A 21,641-nucleotide genomic window follows, 5' to 3' on the forward strand; every position below is an offset into this window, starting at 1 on the left:
CCTCTCTCCCTCTTATGCAAATCTGTTTTGAGTTCCCATTTAGGAATTTCCATCCTCAGAATCACTACAATGTGACTGTTGTTCAACTTGGTATTTAATTATATCAGAGTTTGTAAGTAGTTTATAATGCCCAAGTTGTATATAAATATATTTAGAAACCTGCTTTTCTGCTGTCCTATATAAAACTTTCATTTATAATAGACATATAACTTCCCAAACTGATACCGAACTTCTCTACTTGCTCCTCCTATCTCACCTGACTCTGGTCCAGTGAGGTACAGCAAAACCATGGCAGAATACTTGGTTCTCTTTCCCACGAGATCCTGAGCAGAAGCAAAAGGTGCTACCTTTCTGAGATCCATGTTCTAAGCCCGTTCAGAATTAAGAAATGTTTCCCAAAGATTACAGCCGCTGTTACTGACTGTGAAACTTAAAAAAGAAAAACAAAACCAAAAACACCCGGAGGTGCCAGAAAGATAGTACAGGGGATAAGACATTTTCCTAGTATGTGACCAACCCTAGTTCTAATCCCCAACATCACATAAACCAGTTTCCACCCAGCCCTTCCAGTAGTGACTTATGAGCATTAAGCCAGAGGTTGCCCTTGAGTATCAATAAATACACACACCCCTACATGTATTAATAAAAATTGACATTCAAAAGAAAAATTGACATTCACATTTTTAAATAAAATACCATTTTTGTGCCTCTATAAAAATTAAATTAAGAATAGGGGCTGGAGTGACAACACAGCAGGTAAGGCATTTGCCTTGCACTTAGCCGACCAGGGACTGACCCAAGTTAGACCCCCAGTATCCTATATGATACCCTAAGCCTGCTAGGAGTGATTCCTGAACACAGAGCCAGGTGTGACCCCTGAGTGTCACTGAGTGTGGCTCAGAAACAGGTAAATGAATAAATCCATAAATAACCAGTACAGAGAAGTAGCAGCATGCATTCTGTTTCATGACTTCAGAATAACTTAGAAGGCAAAGGGCCCAGAGCAGAGGAAAGGGAATTAGGTCTGACAGCTTCCTCAATGGGCCAAACAAAAAGCAGGTAAACACATTGGGGCCGGAGAGATAGCATGGAGGTAAGGCATTTGCCTTTCATGCAGAAGGTCATTGATTCGAATCCCAGCATCCCATATGGTCCCCCGAGCCTGCCAGGAGCGATTACTGAGCATAGAGCCAGGAGTAACCCCTAAGCGCCGCCGGGTGTGACTCAAAAACCAAAATAAAAAAAAAAGCAGGTAAACACAGACAAGCAGGCAAGGAAATAGTGTCCAAGACAGTGCAGAGGTAGATACCTGGGGTTGGATGCTCCTGGATTTCTCTTTAAGCTAACCTTGTTAAAAGCCCAGGGAAAGGGGATGATCATGGGTGAGTGTAGGGAAGTGGTAGGGACGATGATGAGCCCCACAAGTTTGGCTGTCTCCTTTCTCTTAGGGTCCCCTCTCCTTGACCCTGTAAGTTTCCATTTTCCCCAATCCTGTCTCAGTTCCTATACTCAGAACTCAAATGATGACTGGCATCTCCAGTCTCCTTAGATTAGCTACAACCTCTAGTCCTCTCAAGGACCCTCACGTTATGCAATCTCAGAAGCTTTGTTCTTCTGGAGCCTGGAGCCTTCATGTCCACTTAGAGGCCACCACTGTACCTTTCCACCATACACACCATTTCCACCATACACACTGGATCGAAAGCTAACAAGATCCCTAAGAGGGCCAGATCCTCACTCTTTCTTGGTGGGGCCATATAAACCACAGGCCAATAATCAAGATAACTTTAGACACTCAAGTCAGCCCATTTCTAAGTTAAGCCCAAGTCCTGTGAGTTCCTTATGCACTTCAGGATACCCCCTCACTCCTTGTCTCTCACGCTAAGTCTCCAAGGTACAAGGGACTTTCTAGGGGACAAAGTGATAGTACAGTGGGTAGGGAAGCAAACCTGGATTTGATCCCTATCATCACATATACCATACCTTATGAGCACTGCCAGGAGTGATTCCTGAGGGCAGAAGCAGGAGTAACCCCTGAGCATCATTGGCTGTGACCCCACACCAAAAAAAAATTTCTACTTATATTCAAGATCAAAATCTCCCAGCTCTCAGACAGCCCTGTAAGAGGAAATATTCCAGAGTGCTCCCAAATTCTTTGGAAACAAGGGCTGGAGAGATAGCATGGGGGTAAGGCATTTGCCTTTCATGCAGAAGGACTGCGGTTCGAATCCCGGCATCCCATATAGTCCCCTGTGCCTGCCAGGGGCGATTTCTGAGCATAGAGCCAGGAGTAACCCCTGAGTGCTGCTGGGTGTGACCTCCCCCCCCCAAAAAAAAAAAGTTAATCCCTGAGCAACACCAGGTGTGATCCCAAAACCAAATTCTTTAGAAAGAAGAAGGATACCAGGAACTTCTGGGGAAGGAAGAGGGAGCTCATTTAAGCACTGAAAATCAGGGTACAGCGTGGCATACTTACCTGCACTTCTGGGCATGGTCTCTTAATTGGAGGGGCCTGGCTGGGAGAGTCTCCTGTGCCCAGCTCAGCACGCCCAAGGTGCTTGACAACAATGCAGCATCTCACTGGGAAATCCCTAAGAGAAAGAAACTCCTGAAGTGCTGGGTTGGTTGGCTGGAGAAAGTTTGGCAGGATCTACCCATGTCCATATTGGTTAGGGGTAACAAAAAGAATCTGGCACTGGGGTAGGTCTAATAAACCAGAGCAGTAGCCAACTGACCAAAAACACTTACTTTTCCTGACACTTCTCCAGGGCCTCATCAACCAGGTCCTTCAGGTTCACAAGCTTTTCTCCCCTGTAGAAGGCATCTTTGGGAGAACAAAAGACATTCCAGGCTTTAGAAAGGCATCAACTCCTAACCTCTTAGCCCCAATGAAAGTGATGTTCTTGAAGCTCTTCCTCCATGGAACTTTTTTTTTTAGTTTAATTTTTTTGTTTGTTTGTTTTTGGGGGCCACACCTGGTGACGCTCAGGGGTTACTCCTGGCTATGTGCTCAGGAGTGATTACTCCTGGCTTGGGGGACCATAAGGGATGCCGGGGATCAAACTGCAGTTCATCCTAGGTTAGTGCATGCAAGGCAAATGCCCTACTGCTTGTGCCACTGCTCTGACCCCTCCATAAAACTTTTTAACTCTGGATTTTCCAGCTGATCTGAACTGACAGATGATTTGAAGATGTGGAATTGAAACATAAGGAAAGGAGAGGAAGTTTCTACCTTCAATTATGAGCAGTCCCAAAAATCAACTACCTGGTTGGAGAGCAGAAGCTGTGGTAAAGGGGGCAGGAGTGATAGAGTAGTGGGTAGGGCACTTCCCTTGCATGCGGCCAACCAGGTTTTTTTCCCTGGCATCCCATATGGTGCCCAGTTCCCCACCAGGAATGATTCCTGAGCACATAACTAGAAGTAAGTCCTTAGTATTGCTGGCTTTGGGCCACCACCACCACCCCAATAAGTTATGTGAGTTCTGTGAAAAGAGTAGAATAGTCACCAGCAGTGATGAGAAGGCTACAACTGGAATCCAGGATCCGTTCACACAGAGACTCTGCAGAGAAGCCTGCAAACTAAGAAAAAGAAGAAAGACTAAGACAGAAAGGAATACCAATAGATTGAGTGTGCCATTAATAAAATCCTCAAGAATTTAGGAAAGATTCTAGAAGAAATTAGATAATTGATATAGTCTTTGACATAAATATTCTATATTCTTTAGTCTGTTTCTAGATCCACCATCATTCTAGTTCCAATTTACTTCTCTAGATCTCTATCCTCTCCCACTCCCTACCCCAAGCATCTTTTTCAACCCAAATTCCTACCACAATGGAGTGCAGAGCTCCAAGGCGGGCACATGCCAGCATGGCCATCACAAGCTCTGGGATCATAGGCATGTAAATGGCCACTCGATCACCCTTCCGAATACCTGCAAGAAAAGAAAACAGACCATGAGAGCCAGAAAGATCCTATAGTGAGTAAGGTTCTTGCTTTGAATGCAGCTGACTGTGTTTTGATCCCTGGCACCACATATAGTCCCTGGAGCCCTTCTTGGAATAAACACTAAGCACTTCTGTTTGTGTCCCCTTCTAAAATAAAAATACAGACCATGGGCTCTTCTTAATTCTGCTATATTCCACCTAGTTACCCATTACTATGGGGTTGTAGAACTTTTCTGTTCTTATGTTACTGAATTTTTTTTCCATTCCTTGTCAGCTTTCCTCTACTCCTCATATACCCCAAGGCTGTACACTCTAGTCCCCTTCCCTAATACCCGTACTCACCCTGTTTTCTAAGAACATTGCTGAACTGACAAACTTGGGCCAGAAGCTCACTGTATGTGATCTGGGTAGTCTCCTCTGGTTCATTGCCCTCCCTGTTACACAACAGAAAGAAGCAGGCATTAGGCATTATAATCTCTTCCCCAAACAAAAATTAGGAATGATCACAAAATTTATATACCAAGGCCTATGAATGTGAGGCATCTGCCATCACACCTTGAGATTAATGGTCAGATACTGTGGCCTTTATGCTTTATATCCAAGTTGTATGCACAAGCTGTGTATCATTAGAAATGCACTGCTTGTCTCAGAGTCTCAATTAGGCTAATAATGTTGGATGTTAGTCCTTTATCCTCCATCTCTGGGATGTATTTAGATGAAATTATAGCACAAGTGTGATCCTTCCCAGCAATAGTGTCAAAGCTGTAATGGTGTTATTCAAAGTGAGGTCTCTGGATCACTTGCCCCCAAGTGTCTCTGGAAACGTACTAAAAGGTTCCTTAATACAGAACTTCATGGATAAGCAATTGCTTAGGGAATTCATAGCCTTAAAACCAGTTTTGCAACAGGCATTGAAAAAGCTACTTTCAGGGCCTATACAATCCTTTAGGAGTGATAGTACAGTGGGTAGGGTGTTTGCCTTGCATGTGGCCAACCCAGGTTTGATCCCCAATACCACATATGGTTGCCAGAGCCAATCAGGAGTAATACCTGAGCACAGAGCACAGAACCAGAAGTTATCTCTGAGCCCTGCTAGGTATGGCCTCAAAAACCAAAAATAAAATAAAATAAAAAGCTCCTTTAAAGACAGAAGAAACTTCCCAAAATGCAGCATTGAGTATGGCACTCACTAATGGTGCATATGCTTGATCTCTACTGGATTAAGAAAGGTTAAAAACAACAGTCAATCATCACAAATTTACTTTTATTGATTAACTTCCTGATCATTTTCATTTGCTTTCCTTTAAGTTTTGTTTAATAAAGTAATAATTTATTATTTAATAATATAAAATAAAAATATATAAATTTTTATATTCTCTATAAAAAGGGCAGACTGGGTTGGTGGTAGAAGGGAACCTGAAGATATTGGTGGAAGGATCTCATGTGGTAGTGGCATTGGTATTGAGATAATGTATGCCTGGAACAACTCTATTATAAACAACTTTGCAAAAAAAAAGGATAGGTACCCAGACCTCAGCTGAGATCTGGTAAATCAGAATATCAGAATCTAAAACTTTTTTTACATAGCATCAATTTTTAAATTTTAAAATATGTTTCCTTCAAAAATCTGGTGGGTTCTCAGTAAACTCAGAGTTGAATTGCCATATGACTCAACAATTCCACTTTTGGGTCTCTATCCCTAAGACAGAGAAACATTCATTCAAAAGGACTAATGTACACCATTATTCATTGCAATACTTAATACAATTGCTAAGATTTGGAATCAACCTAAATATCCAATGATAGATAAGTGGATCATGATCTGGTACATATAAATAATGGAATAATAATACACAGCTGTAAGTAAGGAATGATGAAATCATGCAATTCAGTGCAACATATATGGAACTGGAAGATATATTAAATGAAGTAAGTCAGAACACACACAGGATGGTATCACTTATATGTGGTATTTCAATTGGATAAGGGAAATCAATGGCTTAAAGGGGATGACTAGATCACTCTTGGCCCTAAGGTCAGAAAAGGATATATATAGGAACATTGTATGATTGAAACTCAACCATCAACAATTTTGTAACTGTGCATCTTATGATGATTCAAAAAAATTATAATTTTTTTATAAAAGGAAAATCATGGGGCTGAAGAGATAGCACAGTGGTAGGACATTTGCCTTGCACACGGCCAATCCAGGACAGATGGTTGTTTGAATCTCAGCATCTCATATGGTCCCATGACTGTCAGGAGTGATTTCTGAGCACAGAGCCAGGAGTAACCCCTGAGTGATGCCAGGTGTAATCAAAAAACAAACAACAAAAAAAGGAAAATCATAGCTCAGCCCATCAAGGTTCAACAAAAAATATATATGTGTTTATATATATACAAATATTCCCTTCATGGGCCAGAGCAATAGTACTGGAGGTAGGATGGATATTTGCCTTCTACATGGCCAACACAGAGTCAATCCGCAGCATCTCAAATGGCTCCCTGAGCCGACAAGCATATAGGAGTAACAACCCCTGAGTACTGCTGTCTGTAGCCCTATAATCAAAAAAGAATATTCCTTTAGTATCCTTTTGTAATTTTATACTTTTAAATGTGTCATATAATCCAATAGTACTATACAAAGGACAGGCAATGAAGTAACCCTCCCACACTTAGCTCCCAATCAGTCCGCTTACTGGAAACCACTGTTACTAGTATATTGTGAAACTTACCTGCAATAATTCATGCAGATAAGGCTACTCCTAGTAGGGCAACTGAATTAGAATGGAATCTTTCATAAAGTCCTTGAAACATGATCAAATATAGAAATTTAAATTTTTTTCTTTTTTTTTTTTTTTTGATTGCTTTTTGGGGTGCCACACCCGGTGACACTCAGGGGTTACTCCTGGCTATACACTCAGAAATCGCTCCTCCTGGCTTGGGGGACCATATGGGACACAGGGGGGTCGAACCGTGGTCTGTCCGAGGCTAGTGCCAGCAAGGCAGACACCTTACTGCTCTGCACCACTGCTCCGGCCCAAAATTTTTTTAATTTTAACTCTGTTCTAAGAGAGAATTGAGTGTGCCAATGTGGGAAAAGGTTGTTTTAACCAGGGGACAGATCTGTTAGAAAAGCACATACATATGCATAGGTATTTATATATTCTCATTTTTCTATGTAAATAATGTGTTTTTAAGAAGAGAAACACTATTCTATATTTTGGTTTTACTAAGTATAATACACATTCAATCACTGTACAGTCTTAACTGTGGAAGACAATCAACTTGTTTTTCTTTTTTTTTTTTTCAACTTGCTTTTCTAATTTAAAATACCTTGATATATTCTTTATTTCTTTTCTTGTTTTGTTTTGTTTGGGGCCACACACAGCAGTGCTCAGGGTTTAGTTACTCCTGTCTCTGTGCTCAGAAATTGCTCCTGGCAGGCTCAGGGGACCATATGAGGTACCAGGAATCAAATCTGGGTTGGCTGCGTGCAAGGCAAACGCTCTACCCACTGTGCCATTGCTCCAGCCCGCCTTGATTTATTCTTTAGCACAACTTACAGTGCTATTTCACTTTCTTTGTCATCTGAATAATATTCCACTGTTTGTGCTATAATTTATTTAATAAATTCTCCAGTGAATCCTTTTTTCAGATATCATTTTACTCACTATCAAATATATCTGGGGGATGAAATCATTGGATCAAAGGGTTTTCACATTTTAAATATTGATAAGCATTAGAGGACAACTACTGGAAATAAGAGGGCTAAAGAAGGCCTTTCCATGGGAGGTGATATTTGAGCTAAGACTCAAGTAATGAGGAGTACGGAACCATATGAATTCTTGGGAAGAATATCCTAGGCAGAGACAACATGAACTTTGGAAAAGCACTGAAGCAGAGAAGTACTTGACCTATTTAAAGAAGAGGGGGGAAAAATAAAGAACAGAAAACAAAGGACTATTACAGATTACACAGTAAGTATAAAAGTATAAAAAGGAAAAATAATATAAAAAGTATAAAAGGGGTACCGAAGAGATAGTACAGCGGCGTTTACCTTGCAAGCAGCCAACCCAGGACCAAAGGTGGTTGGTTTGAATCCCGGTGTCCCATATGGTCCCCCGTGCCTGCCAGGAGCTATTTCTGAACAGACAACCAGGAGTAACCCCTGAGCATCACCAGGTGTGGCCCAAAAACCAAAAAAAAAAAAAAAAAAAAAAGTATAAAAGGAAAACCAGTCTAGAGAGACAGTACAGTGAATTAAGGGCTTGTCTTACATGCAGCTGACCAAGGTTCAATCTTTGGCATCCCAGATATCCCGAGTCCACCAGGAGTAAGCTCTCAGCACTACCAGGTGTGACCCAAACATCGAAAAACAAAAATGATGAAAAAGAAAAACAAGGGCCAGAGCAATAGCACAGGGGTAAGGCATTTGCTTTACATGTGGCCAATCCAGGAAGGACCCGGGTTTGGTCCCCAGCAACCCTGTGGTCCCCCGAGCCTGCCAGGAGTAACTTCTGAGTGCAGAGACAGGAGTAACCCCTGAGCGCTACTGGGTGTGGCCCAAAAACAAAAATAAAATAAAATAAAATAAAAACAAAAGCCAGATTACACAGGGCTTTATGGAAAATTATAAGTTCCTCCTGGCCACCCTACACACAAAGCTCAGGCTTCCCTCAAAATTTTTGATCATGGGGGCCGGAGAGATAGCGTTTGCCTTTCATGCAGAAGGTCATTGGTTAGAATCCCGGCATCCCATATGGGTCCCCGAGCCTGCCAGATCAATTTCTGAGCGTGGAGCCAGGAGTAATCCCTGAGTGCTGCAGAGTGTGACCCCCCCAAAATTTTTTTGATCATACCATTGCCTCAACTCAGAAAGCCTTTCTTCCTCTTCAAGTGCCAGCATGGCCTTTCCTAAGTACTCTAGACCATTGTTGTGCCCTGCCAGCTCCTTTCTTCTACATAAAGTAGGAAGGAGGAAACTGAAACCCAGGGAGGTGTGAGATTGGCCAAGGTCATACAATAATGAGAGGTACTGCCAAGTCAGGACTATTTCTCCTAGTGGTGTGAAGGGCAATCAGTGAAGCCAGATCTTGGGACTGTTACACAGTTATTACTGGTTAACCGCTTTCTGCTCCTGGCTGACGAATCAGTTACTGTACTGTATTTGCAAGGTATCTAAGGCTGAGGAGCCAAGCACAGGGAGCTCCCTAAAGAGAGAAGGGACAAGGAGAGATGAAGCTGTAAAATGGCCCTGAGTGGCAGAGGCAGAAGAGCTCTTTCCTTAACTGTCACCTGGATCCCACACAGGAACTTTAGAACATCTCTAGTTATGACTACATGTTAACATGAACTGTATTTCCACATGTGTACCACATAACAGCTCACCCATGTGAATTCATATGTATTAAACCACCTATTCATTGTATTTGGGGGGAGAGTGTGCCAGACTCCCACAGGGATCAGAGGCTGCTCCTAGTTCTGTGCGTGGTGGTTGTATCCAACAGTGCTTGGGGGACTATCTGGTCTAGGGAATCAAATTCTGACCTCCCACATATACAGCATGACCTTTTCAGACCCCAAATCACATGTTAATTTTTTCATTATTTGAGCCACACCCAGCTCAGGATTTAATCCCTGCTCTGTGACCGAGATACTCCTGATGGTGCTAAGGGGACCATATGCAGTGCAAGGGATTGCGCCACTGCTAGCTGCATGTAATCAAGCACGTACATGTTTTAATAAATATAAATGCTTAGTCATACTAGATTCCCCTTTGTGCACATAGTCACAAATATGCATAAATATATGATTTTTCAGGACCCCAGTTTGCTCCACCTACAATTACATGTAGCACGTTTATATACCCACTATGTGTACAACTTAACTATTCAGAAATTCTCAACCAGATCATTGTTTTACTTTTTTCATGGAATTTTATTTATTTTTTTATTTCTTAAAAAATATTTTATTCGGCTTGCCCTTTCACACGGGCGCCTAGCCCGCCACATCCCCCGGAGACCCCAGACGCCGGCCCGGGAGGCCTGGGTGAGTCCCTCCTGCCTCACGCGGGAGCCTAGCTGGGCACATCCCCCGGAGACCCCAGACGCCGGCCCGGGAGGCCTGCGCGGGTCCCTGCTCCTTTACACGGGCGCCTAGCCCGCCACATCCCCCGGAGACCCCAGACGCCGGCCCGGGAGGCCTGGGTGAGTCCCTCCTGCCTCACGCGGGAGCCTAGCTGGGCACATCCCCCGGAGACCCCAGACGCCGGCCCGAAAGGCCTGCGCGGGTCCCTGTCCTTTACACGGGCGCCTAGCCCGCCACATCCCGCGGAGACCCCAGACGCTGGCCCGAGAGGCCTGCGCGGGTCCCTGCTCCTTTACAAGGGCGCCTAGCCCGCCACATCCCGCGGAGACTCCAGACACCGGCCCGGGAGGCCTGCGCGGGTCCTTGCCCTTTCACACGGGCGCCTAGCCCGCCACATCCCGTGGAGACCCCAGATGCCGGCCCGAGAGGCCTGCGCGGGTCCTTGCCCTTTCACACGGGCGCCTAGCCCGCCACATCCCGCGGAGACCCCAGACGCCGGCCCGAGAGGCCTGCGCGGGTCCTTGCCCTTTCACACGGGCGCCTAGCCCGCCACATCCCCCGGAGACCCCAGACGCCGGCCCGGGAGGCCTGGGTGAGTCCCTCCTGCCTCACGCGGGAGCCTAGCTGGGCACATCCCCCGGAGACCCCAGACGCCGGCCCGGGAGGCCTGCGCGGGTCCCTGCTCCTTTACACGGGCGCCTAGCCCGCCACATCCCCCGGAGACCCCAGACGCCGGCCCGGGTCCCTGCTCCTTTACACGGGCGCCTAGCCCGCCACATCCCCCGGAGACCCCAGACGCCAGCCTGGGCGGCCTGGGTGAGTCCCTGCTGCCTCACGCGGGAGCCTAGCCCAGCACATCCCAGGGACCACGAGCGCCTGCGAGAGTGATTTGGGCAAGTCCCTTCCCCCAGGTGGGCACCTGGAACGGCAACTTGAGCAACCCAAATAGACGGGGGGGAGATAGGGCCACCCTTCTGGACTCGCAGGTGACCTAGAGCAGTCCACCCCCCTGGACCCTGGAGTGGACCAGGGACTCCCCAAGGGCGAGGGCAGAGCCTGAAGGGTCGGACTGAGGGAACTCCTTCAAGGGAAACTTGGAGGGGGCAGAGCTCCATTGACTCCCAGAGAAAGGAGGGGGGATTGGGAGCTAGGCTCAATAGCGCCAGCAACCAGTGTGGCCAGGAGTGGAACTGCACCGCCGACAGAAATAAGGAGTAGAAAAGCAATAATACCCACTGCAGGAGGGCCGAACTCTAGGTAGCAAAGGGGAGGAGAAAGAGCCAGGTTCAACAAGCCCACCCAACAGCATCCTCTAGAATCACCTTCAGGAAGGGGACCAAAGCAGGCCGAAATTAGAAGCCACAGCACTCCAAAACACACCATTAAATACAAAGAATTATGCGTAAATCAAGGAAATCCCTAATATCTGGAGACAACATGACAAACCCTATTAAATTTCCAAGTCCACCAAAACGCACAGATCCATGGGAAGAAGACCTAAAAGCGGTCATGAGGAAGGAAATGCAAGAATTACTAAAACAGATGAAAGAAACCCTAGCAACCGAGTATAAGAAAGCCATGGATGAAAGAATCAGCCAAATTAAAGAAGAAATGTCAAAGAACATGAGAGATTCCATACAAAAAGAAGTGAAGGATTTAAAAGACAAAGTAACAAGCCTTACAAGCAGAAACACAGAGTTGGAGAAGCACATCGAAGAACTCGAAGGAAAACTGCAATCAAAAAATGATCAAGAAACCAACAAAGAAATAAAAGGCAAAGCACTGGAAGGAAAAGTCCAATATCTAATGAATAAAGACAAAAGAAACAATCTAAGAATTGTAGGTATACCAGAAGGGGAGGAAATAGGGAAGGGGGAAGAACAGGTAGTCAGGGAGATAATAACAGAGAACTTTCCCACCCTCTGGAAAGACAATTCAGGACAAATCCAGGAAGTCAAGAGAGTCCCTAATAAAATAGACCCTAATAAACCCACACCAAGACACATAATAATCCAAATGGCAAAAAACAAAGAGAAAGAGGAACTCCTGAAAGCAATAAGGGAGAAAAAAAACCTCAAGTACAAAGGAAAAGACATAAGAATCAAACCAGATCTCCCATTTGAAATAATTCAAGCAAGAAGACAGTGGAATGACATATTTAAACGACTGAATGAAAGAAATTTCCAACCCAGGGTCCAATACCCAGCAAAACTATCATTCATATGGGAGGGCAGACTAAAAACATTCTCAAATATGAACGAACTTGAACTATTTGTGCAAACTAAGCCGATACTAAGCGATTTACTCAGAGACGAATTACACAATCCAAACCCCCGATTGTAACAACAACCACCCCACACAATACAACTGCACAACAGTCCTCTCTATCAATAATTTCCCTAAATGTAAACGGACTAAACTCTCCAATCAAAAGACACATAGTAGAGAACTGGGTTAGGAAAAATAAACCGGACTTCTGCTGTCTACAAGAAACACACCTACAGTTACAGGATAAGCACAGGCTTAGAATAAAAGGATGGAAAGTAATCATCCAGGCCAATGGAAAACAAAAAAGAGCAGGGACAGCAATTCTTATATCAGATCAAATTGTATTCAACCTCAAGAAAGTGATCAGAGACAAAGAGGGTCACTACTTACTGATCAGGGGAACATTAGATCAAGAAACACTAACCCTGGTCAATATATACGCACCTAATCTAGAGTCAGCAAAATATGTGAGGCAACTACTGGCAAACCTGGAGAAACACATGAAGGGAAATGTGATAATAGTAGGGGACCTGAATACTCCACTATCACCACTGGACAGATCCACCAAACAGAAAAATAGCAAAGAAATAAGAGCTCTAAATGAAAAATTAGAAGATTTAGGGCTGATAGACTTATATAGAACCCTCCAGCCCCAGAAAGCAGAATACACATTCTTCTCAAGCCCACATGGAACCTTCTCCAAAATAGACCATGTCTTGGGATACAAAGCCAACCTATATAAGACCACAAAGGTAAGGATCATTAGAAGTACCCTTTCAGATCACTATGCAACAGAGGTTAAAATTGATATCAAGAAGAAGCAATGGAGAAAAACTAATACCTGGAGATTAAATAACATGCTGCTCAACAACACCTGGATCAAAGAACAACTCAAGGAAGAAATAAAAAGATTCCTTGAGACAAATGACAATGAAGAGACAACATGTCAAAATTTATGGGACACAGCAAAAGCAGTAATTAGGGGGAAACTCATAGCAATACAGGCCTATGTCAAGAAACAGGAAAATAACAAAACCAACAGTTTAAAAGATCACCTCAAAGAATTGGAGCAACAGCAACAGAGAAATCCAACCACAACCAGAAGGCAAGAAATAATAAAAACCAGAGCAGAAATAAACAACATCGAAACTAAGAAAACAATACAAAAAATCAATGAGACCAGGAGTTGGTTTTTCGAAAAAATAAACAAGATAGACAAACCATTGGCAAAACTCACCAAAAAAAAGAGGGAAAACACCCAAATCAGTAGGATCACAAATGAAAGGGGTGAGATTACAACAGAACCCCATGAAATACAACATATCATGAGATCATATTATGAACAACTATACTCAACTAGGCTAGAGAACCCAGTAGAAATCGACAGATTCTTGGACAAACACCCTCTTCCAAAGCTGGAAAAGGAAGATCTAGAAAGTCTAAACAGTCCAATCACCTCAGAGGAAATTGAAGATGTAATTAAAAAACTCCCTAAGAACAAAAGCCCAGGCCCAGATGGATTTACAGGTGAATTCTATCAAACATTTCAAGAAGACTTACTACCACTTTTCCATAGGCTTTTCCAAACCATAGAAAAAACAGGAATCCTCCCCAACTCCTTCTATGAGGCTAATATCACACTCATTCCCAAAGAAGGCAAAGACACCACTAAGAAAGAAAACTACAGACCAATCTCACTAATGAACATAGATGCAAAAATTCTCAACAAAATCTTAGCAAACCGAATCCAACACTTCATCAAAAAGATCATTCATCACGACCAAGTGGGATTCATACCAGGAATGCAAGGTTGGTTCAACATACGCAAATCAATCAATATGATACATCACATCAACAACATGAAAGACCAAAACCACATGATCATATCAATTGACGCAGAGAAGGCGTTTGACAAAATCCAACATCCTTTCATGCTAAAGACACTCAGCAAAATAGGATTAGAAGGAACCTTCCTCAAGATAGTTACAGCTATATATGAAAAGCCTATAGCCAACATTATACTTAACGGCGAGAAACTAGAAGCATTCCCACTAAGGTCAGGAACTAGACAAGGCTGTCCACTCTCTCCACTCTTATTCAATATAACTTTAGAAGTCCTAGCAATAGCAATCCGACAAGAGAAGGGAATCAAAGGAATTCAAGTAGGGAAAGAGGAACACAAGCTATCTCTATTTGCCGACGATATGATGATCTACATCAAAAACCCTAAAGAGTCCACAGTAAAACTCCTAGAAACAATCAACCAATACAGCAAAGTGGCTGGATACAAAGTAAATACACAAAAGACAGTAGCGTTTCTATATACAAACAATGAAGTTGAGGAGAGAGAGATTAAAAATACAATTCCATTCAAGATAGTATAAAAAAATATCAAGTATCTAGGAATCAACCTTACAAGAGAAGTGAAAGACCTATACCAGGAAAACTTCAAAACACTTCAGAAAGAAATTGAAGACGATCTAAAGAAATGGAAGAACATCCCATGCTCATGGATAGGTAGAATTAACATAGTCAAAATGACTATCTTACCCAAACTTTTATATAGATTTAATGCAATCCCTATCCAAATCCAGACACAATTCTTTAAAGAAATAGAACAATCAATCACAGAATTCATCTGGAACCACAAAAGACCCAGGATAGCCAAACACATATTGAAAAACAAGAAGCTGGGAGGCATCTCCTTACCTAACTTGAAACTATACTATAAAGCCATAGTAATTAAAACAGCATGGTACTGGAACAGAGACAGGACCTCAGACCAGTGGGTCAGAACAGAATTCCCTGACATAAACCCCCAGATATACAGCCAACTAATATTTGATAAAAGAGGCAAGAATCTGAAATGGAACAAAGAAAGCCTATTCAACAAATGGTGTTGGTACAACTGGAAAACCACATGTAAGAAAGTGAAAATCGACCCATATCTCACCCCTTATACAAAAGTCAACTCAAAATGGATCAAAGACCTTGAAATCAGACCCGAATCTATAAAGTTTATCGAGAATAAAATAGGCAGAACACTCGAAGACCTATATATCAAAAAGGTCTTTGAGAATGGAGCACCAATGGCAAGAACTTTAGCATGTAATATAAACAAATGGGACTACATCAAACTAAAAAGCTTCTGCATGGCAAAACAAACCCTACTTAACGCAAGAAGACAGCTAACAGAATGGGAAAAAATCTTTTCACTCGACATATCAGATAAAGGCCTGATATCTAGAACATACAAAGCACTCAGAAAGCTGAGACCCTCAAAACCAAATAAAGCCATAAAAAAATGGGGAGATGAAATGAATAGACACTTCTCTGAGGAAGACAGAAGGATGGCCAACAAACACATGAAAACATGCTCACCTTCACTCATCATCAGGGAGATCCAAATCAAGACAACAATGAGATACCACCTTACACCAGTGAGGATGGCTCACATCAAAAATAATGGAAACAACCTTTGTTGGCGGGGATGCGGTATGAAAGGAACTCTCATTCACTGCTGGTGGGAATGCCCCCTAGTCCAACACCTATGGAGAAAAGTCTGGAGAGTGCTCAAAGAACTCAGAATTGAGCTGCCATTTGACCCAGCAATTGCTCTCCTAGGCATATACCCCCAAGATGGAAGGGCATTCATTCCAAAATACGTATGCACCCCACTATTTATTGCAGCACTCAGTATAATAGCCAAATCGTGGAACCAACCTCGATGTCCAACAACAGATGAATGGATCATTAAGATGTGGTACATATACACAATGGAATATTACATGGCAGTCAGAAACGATACAATCACAGACTTTGCAGCAACATGGATGGACTTAGATCATGTTATGTTAAACGAAGTAAGTCAGAAGACAAAAGATAAACACAGAATGGTGGCACTATTCTGAAACACCTAGAACATATAGTTTAAACACAACTAATACCTAACAATCAAATAACAGGGTTTAACAGGGTAGAAACTTCGAACACTGTAATACTCAACATATACGTGGGAGCAATGTCCAAAATTCATGAAAAAGGAGCAACACAAACACTTGACAACACATTATACCACAAAGAAAGCAGCAACAACAGAAACAACAGCATTAAGAGAACAGGTAAGTAATCAGACTTCCAAAACAAAGGCCCACAATAATCCCTTAGAGTTCGTATACAGGAACACAAGTATAGAACACCAAGGGAAATCACGACTGCAATGGCAGCATACCATAGCACTATGTTTTAATGCCTTTATCTTACTATATTTTAAATAACCTCTCAGCTTTTCTGTCCACAGGCGCCCTTGGATACAAAGGGCGGACAAACTAAGATGGCAACTCGGGATACCACACGAGATACCATACATAGCATGCACTACGAGAGGGCCACGAGAAAACTCTCTAACATATACTTTATCTCTAGGTTATTCCTTCTTTTAGGAATTGAAGCAAGTGACCAGTCAGACCACCGAAGCAGTGCCGGTGATGTACAGACTTAAACTACAGGCTCTATTCTTCGAACACATTCAACCTAACCAGCATTCCCTTGCTATTCTCCCCTCTCTTCTCACTACTTTTTTTTTTTTTTTTTTTTAATTCTATTCCTCTCTTTACTTTTTCCCCTTTCTCTTCTCCTTTTCTTGCTAAGGTATTTTCTCTTTCCTCTCACTGCATACCCCTCCCATATACCTTCCCCTGTCTCCCCTCTGGAAATCCAACTATCCCTTCACCCCTCAATTCCATCCAGATCTCCCACCATATTAAAACTCTTCACCCTCAATCCTTAATCTATTAGGCATCAAGGCCGACCTCCTACCCAACGAAACAGTACCCAGCACCCAGGCGAGGGGACACCCAGTCAAACCCACACCTCGTCTCCTGCAAGAAAAGACAGCCAACTCCCTGCGGACTCATGCTGTGCGGCCTTCCCTACCAACTCCCCCTAACGTGGACTGTTTCTTGAAACCGGATCTAGGTCCAAAAGTATCCCCAACGCAAGAACTCTTCCAAGACCTCCCTGCCACAAATTTTTACCAATCTGAAGAAGGTCAGGGGGTGGGATAGGAAGATGCCTGGGAACCCACACACCACAGGAAACACCCAAAAGACAATGGGAAAAACTGTACCTCCAACATAGGCATAAGACTGGTAATACACCACCTCTTTACCTACTCTCCCCCAAATGTAAGGTAGTCTTTTGCACCACTTTGGTCCCTTAAAAAACCTCACTAACTCACCTTAAATTTTTTTTTAATTTTTTAATTTTTTTTAATTAATTAATTTATTTTTTAAATGTTTGTCCTACATATACATTTGTGAGCGCATACATTTTTATTTCCTTTTTTTTTTTTTTCTTTTCCTCGCTTTTGGGTATGTGACCTGTTTCTGTTATCCCCTCTGTCCACCCACAAATACACAGACATTATAATGTAGCACCACTTCCCCCTGCAAAGGCACACCAAATAAAGGGGAAATCTTACATATAAAAAAAAAGAGCTCTTGTCTACTAGAGATGGGAACTCATAGTTGTTTACAAAACAGGGATATCTCCTACCTTGAAAATATGTCATGTGGAATCAACTTAGACCTCAGGTGATCAGATACCATTCATCCAGCCTTGAACCCTGGATCCCAGACATAGAAACGGCACAGTTCCTCACAACAGTGGCAAGAAACAAATCCCAGCCGGGACTGCCTTAATACTGCGGGGTCAACAACAAGGGCCAACTCTAACATGATTTCCTGACAATGAGGAAAATCTGAACATCCTGACCTCAGAGCAGATTAACCTACCTTACCAGCTAACGACAAGACACAACCAGAAGTCTCGGCACCCTTTGGTAGGTCCAAAAGCCAAGATCGTGATTTATAGTTGACTGGCTGCTAGAACTACGACCAGACGGTATACATCTTGGGACCAAAAAAAAAAAAAAGCCCTAGTTTAGGGTTTGAACTATGACCTGCACAATAACCAGGATCCCCAGTCCCAAAGGTCCGGCAGAGAAAATTGTAACGGAACAGGGCTTTTGGAAGCACAAAGAAAGATGCTATCCTAGGTGCCACCCTAGGATCAGGGCAAAGACCAAGATCACCAACCACAGAAGATGGTTTAAAATGATACGGAGGTAACAGAACCTCTAGAACCACAAAGACTGACTTCATCATAAGTCCCACCTCAGGAGCTGTGCAGATACTGAGACCTCTAAACACAGAACAGAAGTCTTCCACACACCAAAAAAAAAAAAAAAAAAAAAAAAACCACCACCGGGAGAGTAAAGGCTCCTGAGCAAAGTCTAGTGTTGATCCCATGACAGTATGCTCCAAGGACGGAGAAACCCCATATCTCTTAGGCCAAGTGAATTCCTTTTCGAATGACCCCAATATTTACTGTGCCAGGGCAGGAGGGAAAAAATAAAAATACAAAAAGCACAAAACCTTGGTTATTATCTATATATTTTTTACCTCCATTTATTATTGTTGTTATTATTTTTATTCACCTATCTATTTTGGTCGATTTCTCTGTTTGGGAGTGATTATTGAAACTGTCCCCAACCATACTTATATTTTCTCTTCCTTTCTTTTCTTTCGTTATGTGCTATGCCATGTTTCTCATTTCAAGACCATGGTGTGTTTTTTTTGTTTGTTTGTTTTTGCTTGTTTTGCTTTTTGTCGTTTGTTTGTTTGCCTGTTTTTTTTTTTTTTGTGGTGCTTATCGATACAGCTCAAGCCCTCACTAGATATTTGACACTTCTTTTGGTACTGGTGGAGTGTTTCACCTTCTTTTTCTCCATCTCTCAAAACGATGATGAGAGCCTCTAGAAGGATTCCGCCCAGTTTCGGGGTATTAGATCCTTACCCCAGTTTATTACTTTTCTCTTTTTCAAACAAAACCACGCAACTTGAACTAGCTAGTCCTGCCTCCAGTTAGAGGGGGAACTAAGGGAGGCATCAAGACCAAACAGGTGCAAGACTACTAAGTTGTGGGTTAGATAAAGAGGGGACCACATATTCAAGCCGACCTGGGATGAGGGAAGAGGAAATGGGAGGTAGGACAGAAATGGAGGTGTAGGGAGGACAATTTGGTGATGGGAATCCCCCCTGATTTTATGTAAATATGTACCTAAAATATTATTGTCAACACTATGTAAACCATTATGATCAAAATAAAAATTAAAAAAAAAAAAAAAAAAAACCAATAAACGAGTCAGATCTGAAAAAAAAAAAAAAAAAATTTTATTCGGGGCCGGGAAGGTGGCGCTAAAGGTAAGGTGTCAGCCTTGCAAGCGCTAGCGTAGGATGGACCGCGGTTCAATTCCCCGGTGTCCCATATGGTCCCCCCAAGCCAGGGGCGATTTCTGAGTGCATAACCAGGAGTAATCCCTGAGCGTCAAACAGGTGTGGCCCAAAAACCAAAAAAAAAATTTTTTTATTCAACAGTACTGATACCCAATCTACAACAAGCTGTACAAGGAGGGAACAGATGCACTAGCATTATGGGGTAAAGGAGGGAGATGTGGGGTGAATGCGGGGAACAGAGGTGGAGGAAGGACAACACTGGTGATGGGAATGCCCCTCATTCATTGTCACTATGTGCCTTAAATATTACTGTGAAAGATATGTAATTCACTTTGACCACAATAAAAAAAATTTTAAATGTTTTATTTGGAAGATATGCATGATGATGAGGCTTTCTTCCGATTCTGCACTCAGGGATCAATCCTGGTGGAGATGGAGGGATCAAATGTGGTACCTGTTGGTCACATACAAGTGAGTATGACCTATACAGAACTTTCTTTCCTTTATTTTTTTAGTCACAATTCATAGTGGTTAGGGCTTACACCTAGTTCTGTGCTATGGGACTACTCCTGGCATGTTTAGGGGACCATATTATTTATAAATATCTTATATAGGGGGTTGGAGTGATAACACAGCGGGTAGGGTGTTTACCTTGCAATCAGCCAACCCACCTTTAATCTCTGGCATCCTGAGAATCACCAGGAATGACCCCAAAGCACAAAGCCAGTAACCCCTGAACATTGCTGGGTGTCGCTCAAAAACAAAACATATGGGCCAAAGAGATATCATGAAAGTAGGGCATTTGCCTTGCATGCAGAAGGACAGTGGTTCAAATTCCAGCATCCCATGTGGTCTCCTGAGCCTGCCAGGAGCGATTTCTGAGCATAGAGCCAGGAGTAACCCCTGAGCGCTGCCGGGTGTGACCCCCCCAAAAAACAAAAACAAAATATATTTATATACATATATATTTTTATTTAGTTGTATATGGTATGTGTCTCACTGGAATATAAGTTTCATAATTGAAGAGCCTATATCTCTTCTTTGTTTTTACATCCCTCACATCTAGAAAAGAACCTGTTTGTATATATAAAAAGTATATAGGAACTGATAAGCAGAAACCTACTGAAAATAGCTTAATTGAGTCCAGTTTCAGTTAAACACACACACAAATCACACACACACACACACACCACCACCACCCCACCACCACCACCACCACCCTACCACCAACTCCACCACCACTGCCATACTATACACTGTAGTGCATCTTTCTCTTCCTGGCTCTGTTCTTGTTATACATTATTGATACAGACTACTCTTCCAGGGTCATCTTTCTCTGACATATACACCAGAATAGGGCTCCTGACTGTTTGAGGGAAGAGTCAGAGTATTGGTCTACTGCAAAACCTAAGCCCTCTAAGATGTTAGCATTTTTAAAAGAATGCCCATTTTTATAAAACTCAAAAGCCACCAGGTCCAGGCAGGTTAAATATACCTGAACAGGTCCTGGAGAGATAGCACAGTGGCATTTGCCTTGCAAGCAGCCAATCCAGGACCTAAGGTGGTTGGTTCGAATCCCGGTGTCTCATATGGTCCCCCGTGCCTGCCAGGAGCTATTTCTGAGCAGACAGCCAGGAGTAACCCCTGAGCACGGCCGGGTGTGACCCAAAAACAATATATATATATATATATATATATATATATATATATATATATATATATATATATATATATATATATATATACCTGAACAAAGTAGGTGATAGGAATAAAAAATTCCAAAGAGACTAATTGTTTCTTCCTTTTAACTTTTCTAAAAGAAAGCAACAGCACCTGTGCAATTACAGTCTCAGTTTGGGGAGAAAGAGGAAGGGACTAGAACTAGAAAACTGGAAACTATGTGCACTAACAAAGCAAGGCATGAAACACTTAAACTTAGCTCATATCAGCTTTTGCACTCTGGTAATGAAGAGTCAATTCTTACTTTAATTTTTCAGTTTTTTAAGAGAGCCTAGATACAAGGGTCCTCAAACTTTTCCA

At 42.6% G+C, this 21,641-nt stretch overlaps 1 protein-coding gene across 1 annotated transcript in view; it reads right to left on the reverse strand.

Moving 5' to 3' along the window:
• The window catches only part of ACSS2 (acyl-CoA synthetase short chain family member 2), a 90,288-nt gene that overhangs the window by 14,757 nt on the left and 53,890 nt on the right, over positions 1-21,641 (reverse strand). Inside the window, exons 3-7 of the mRNA XM_049779453.1 lie at positions 4,288-4,379; positions 3,829-3,932; positions 3,507-3,579; positions 2,749-2,824; positions 2,477-2,591 (exon numbers count right to left, since the gene is read on the reverse strand). Of these exons, the coding sequence (XP_049635410.1) occupies positions 2,477-2,591; positions 2,749-2,824; positions 3,507-3,579; positions 3,829-3,932; positions 4,288-4,379 (460 nt within the window). The remainder of the gene's footprint in view (positions 1-2,476; positions 2,592-2,748; positions 2,825-3,506; positions 3,580-3,828; positions 3,933-4,287; positions 4,380-21,641) is intronic.

The sequence above is a fragment of the Suncus etruscus genome, chromosome 9 (genome assembly GCF_024139225.1).
Source record: "Suncus etruscus isolate mSunEtr1 chromosome 9, mSunEtr1.pri.cur, whole genome shotgun sequence".
Taxonomy (NCBI): Eukaryota; Metazoa; Chordata; class Mammalia; order Eulipotyphla; family Soricidae; genus Suncus; species Suncus etruscus.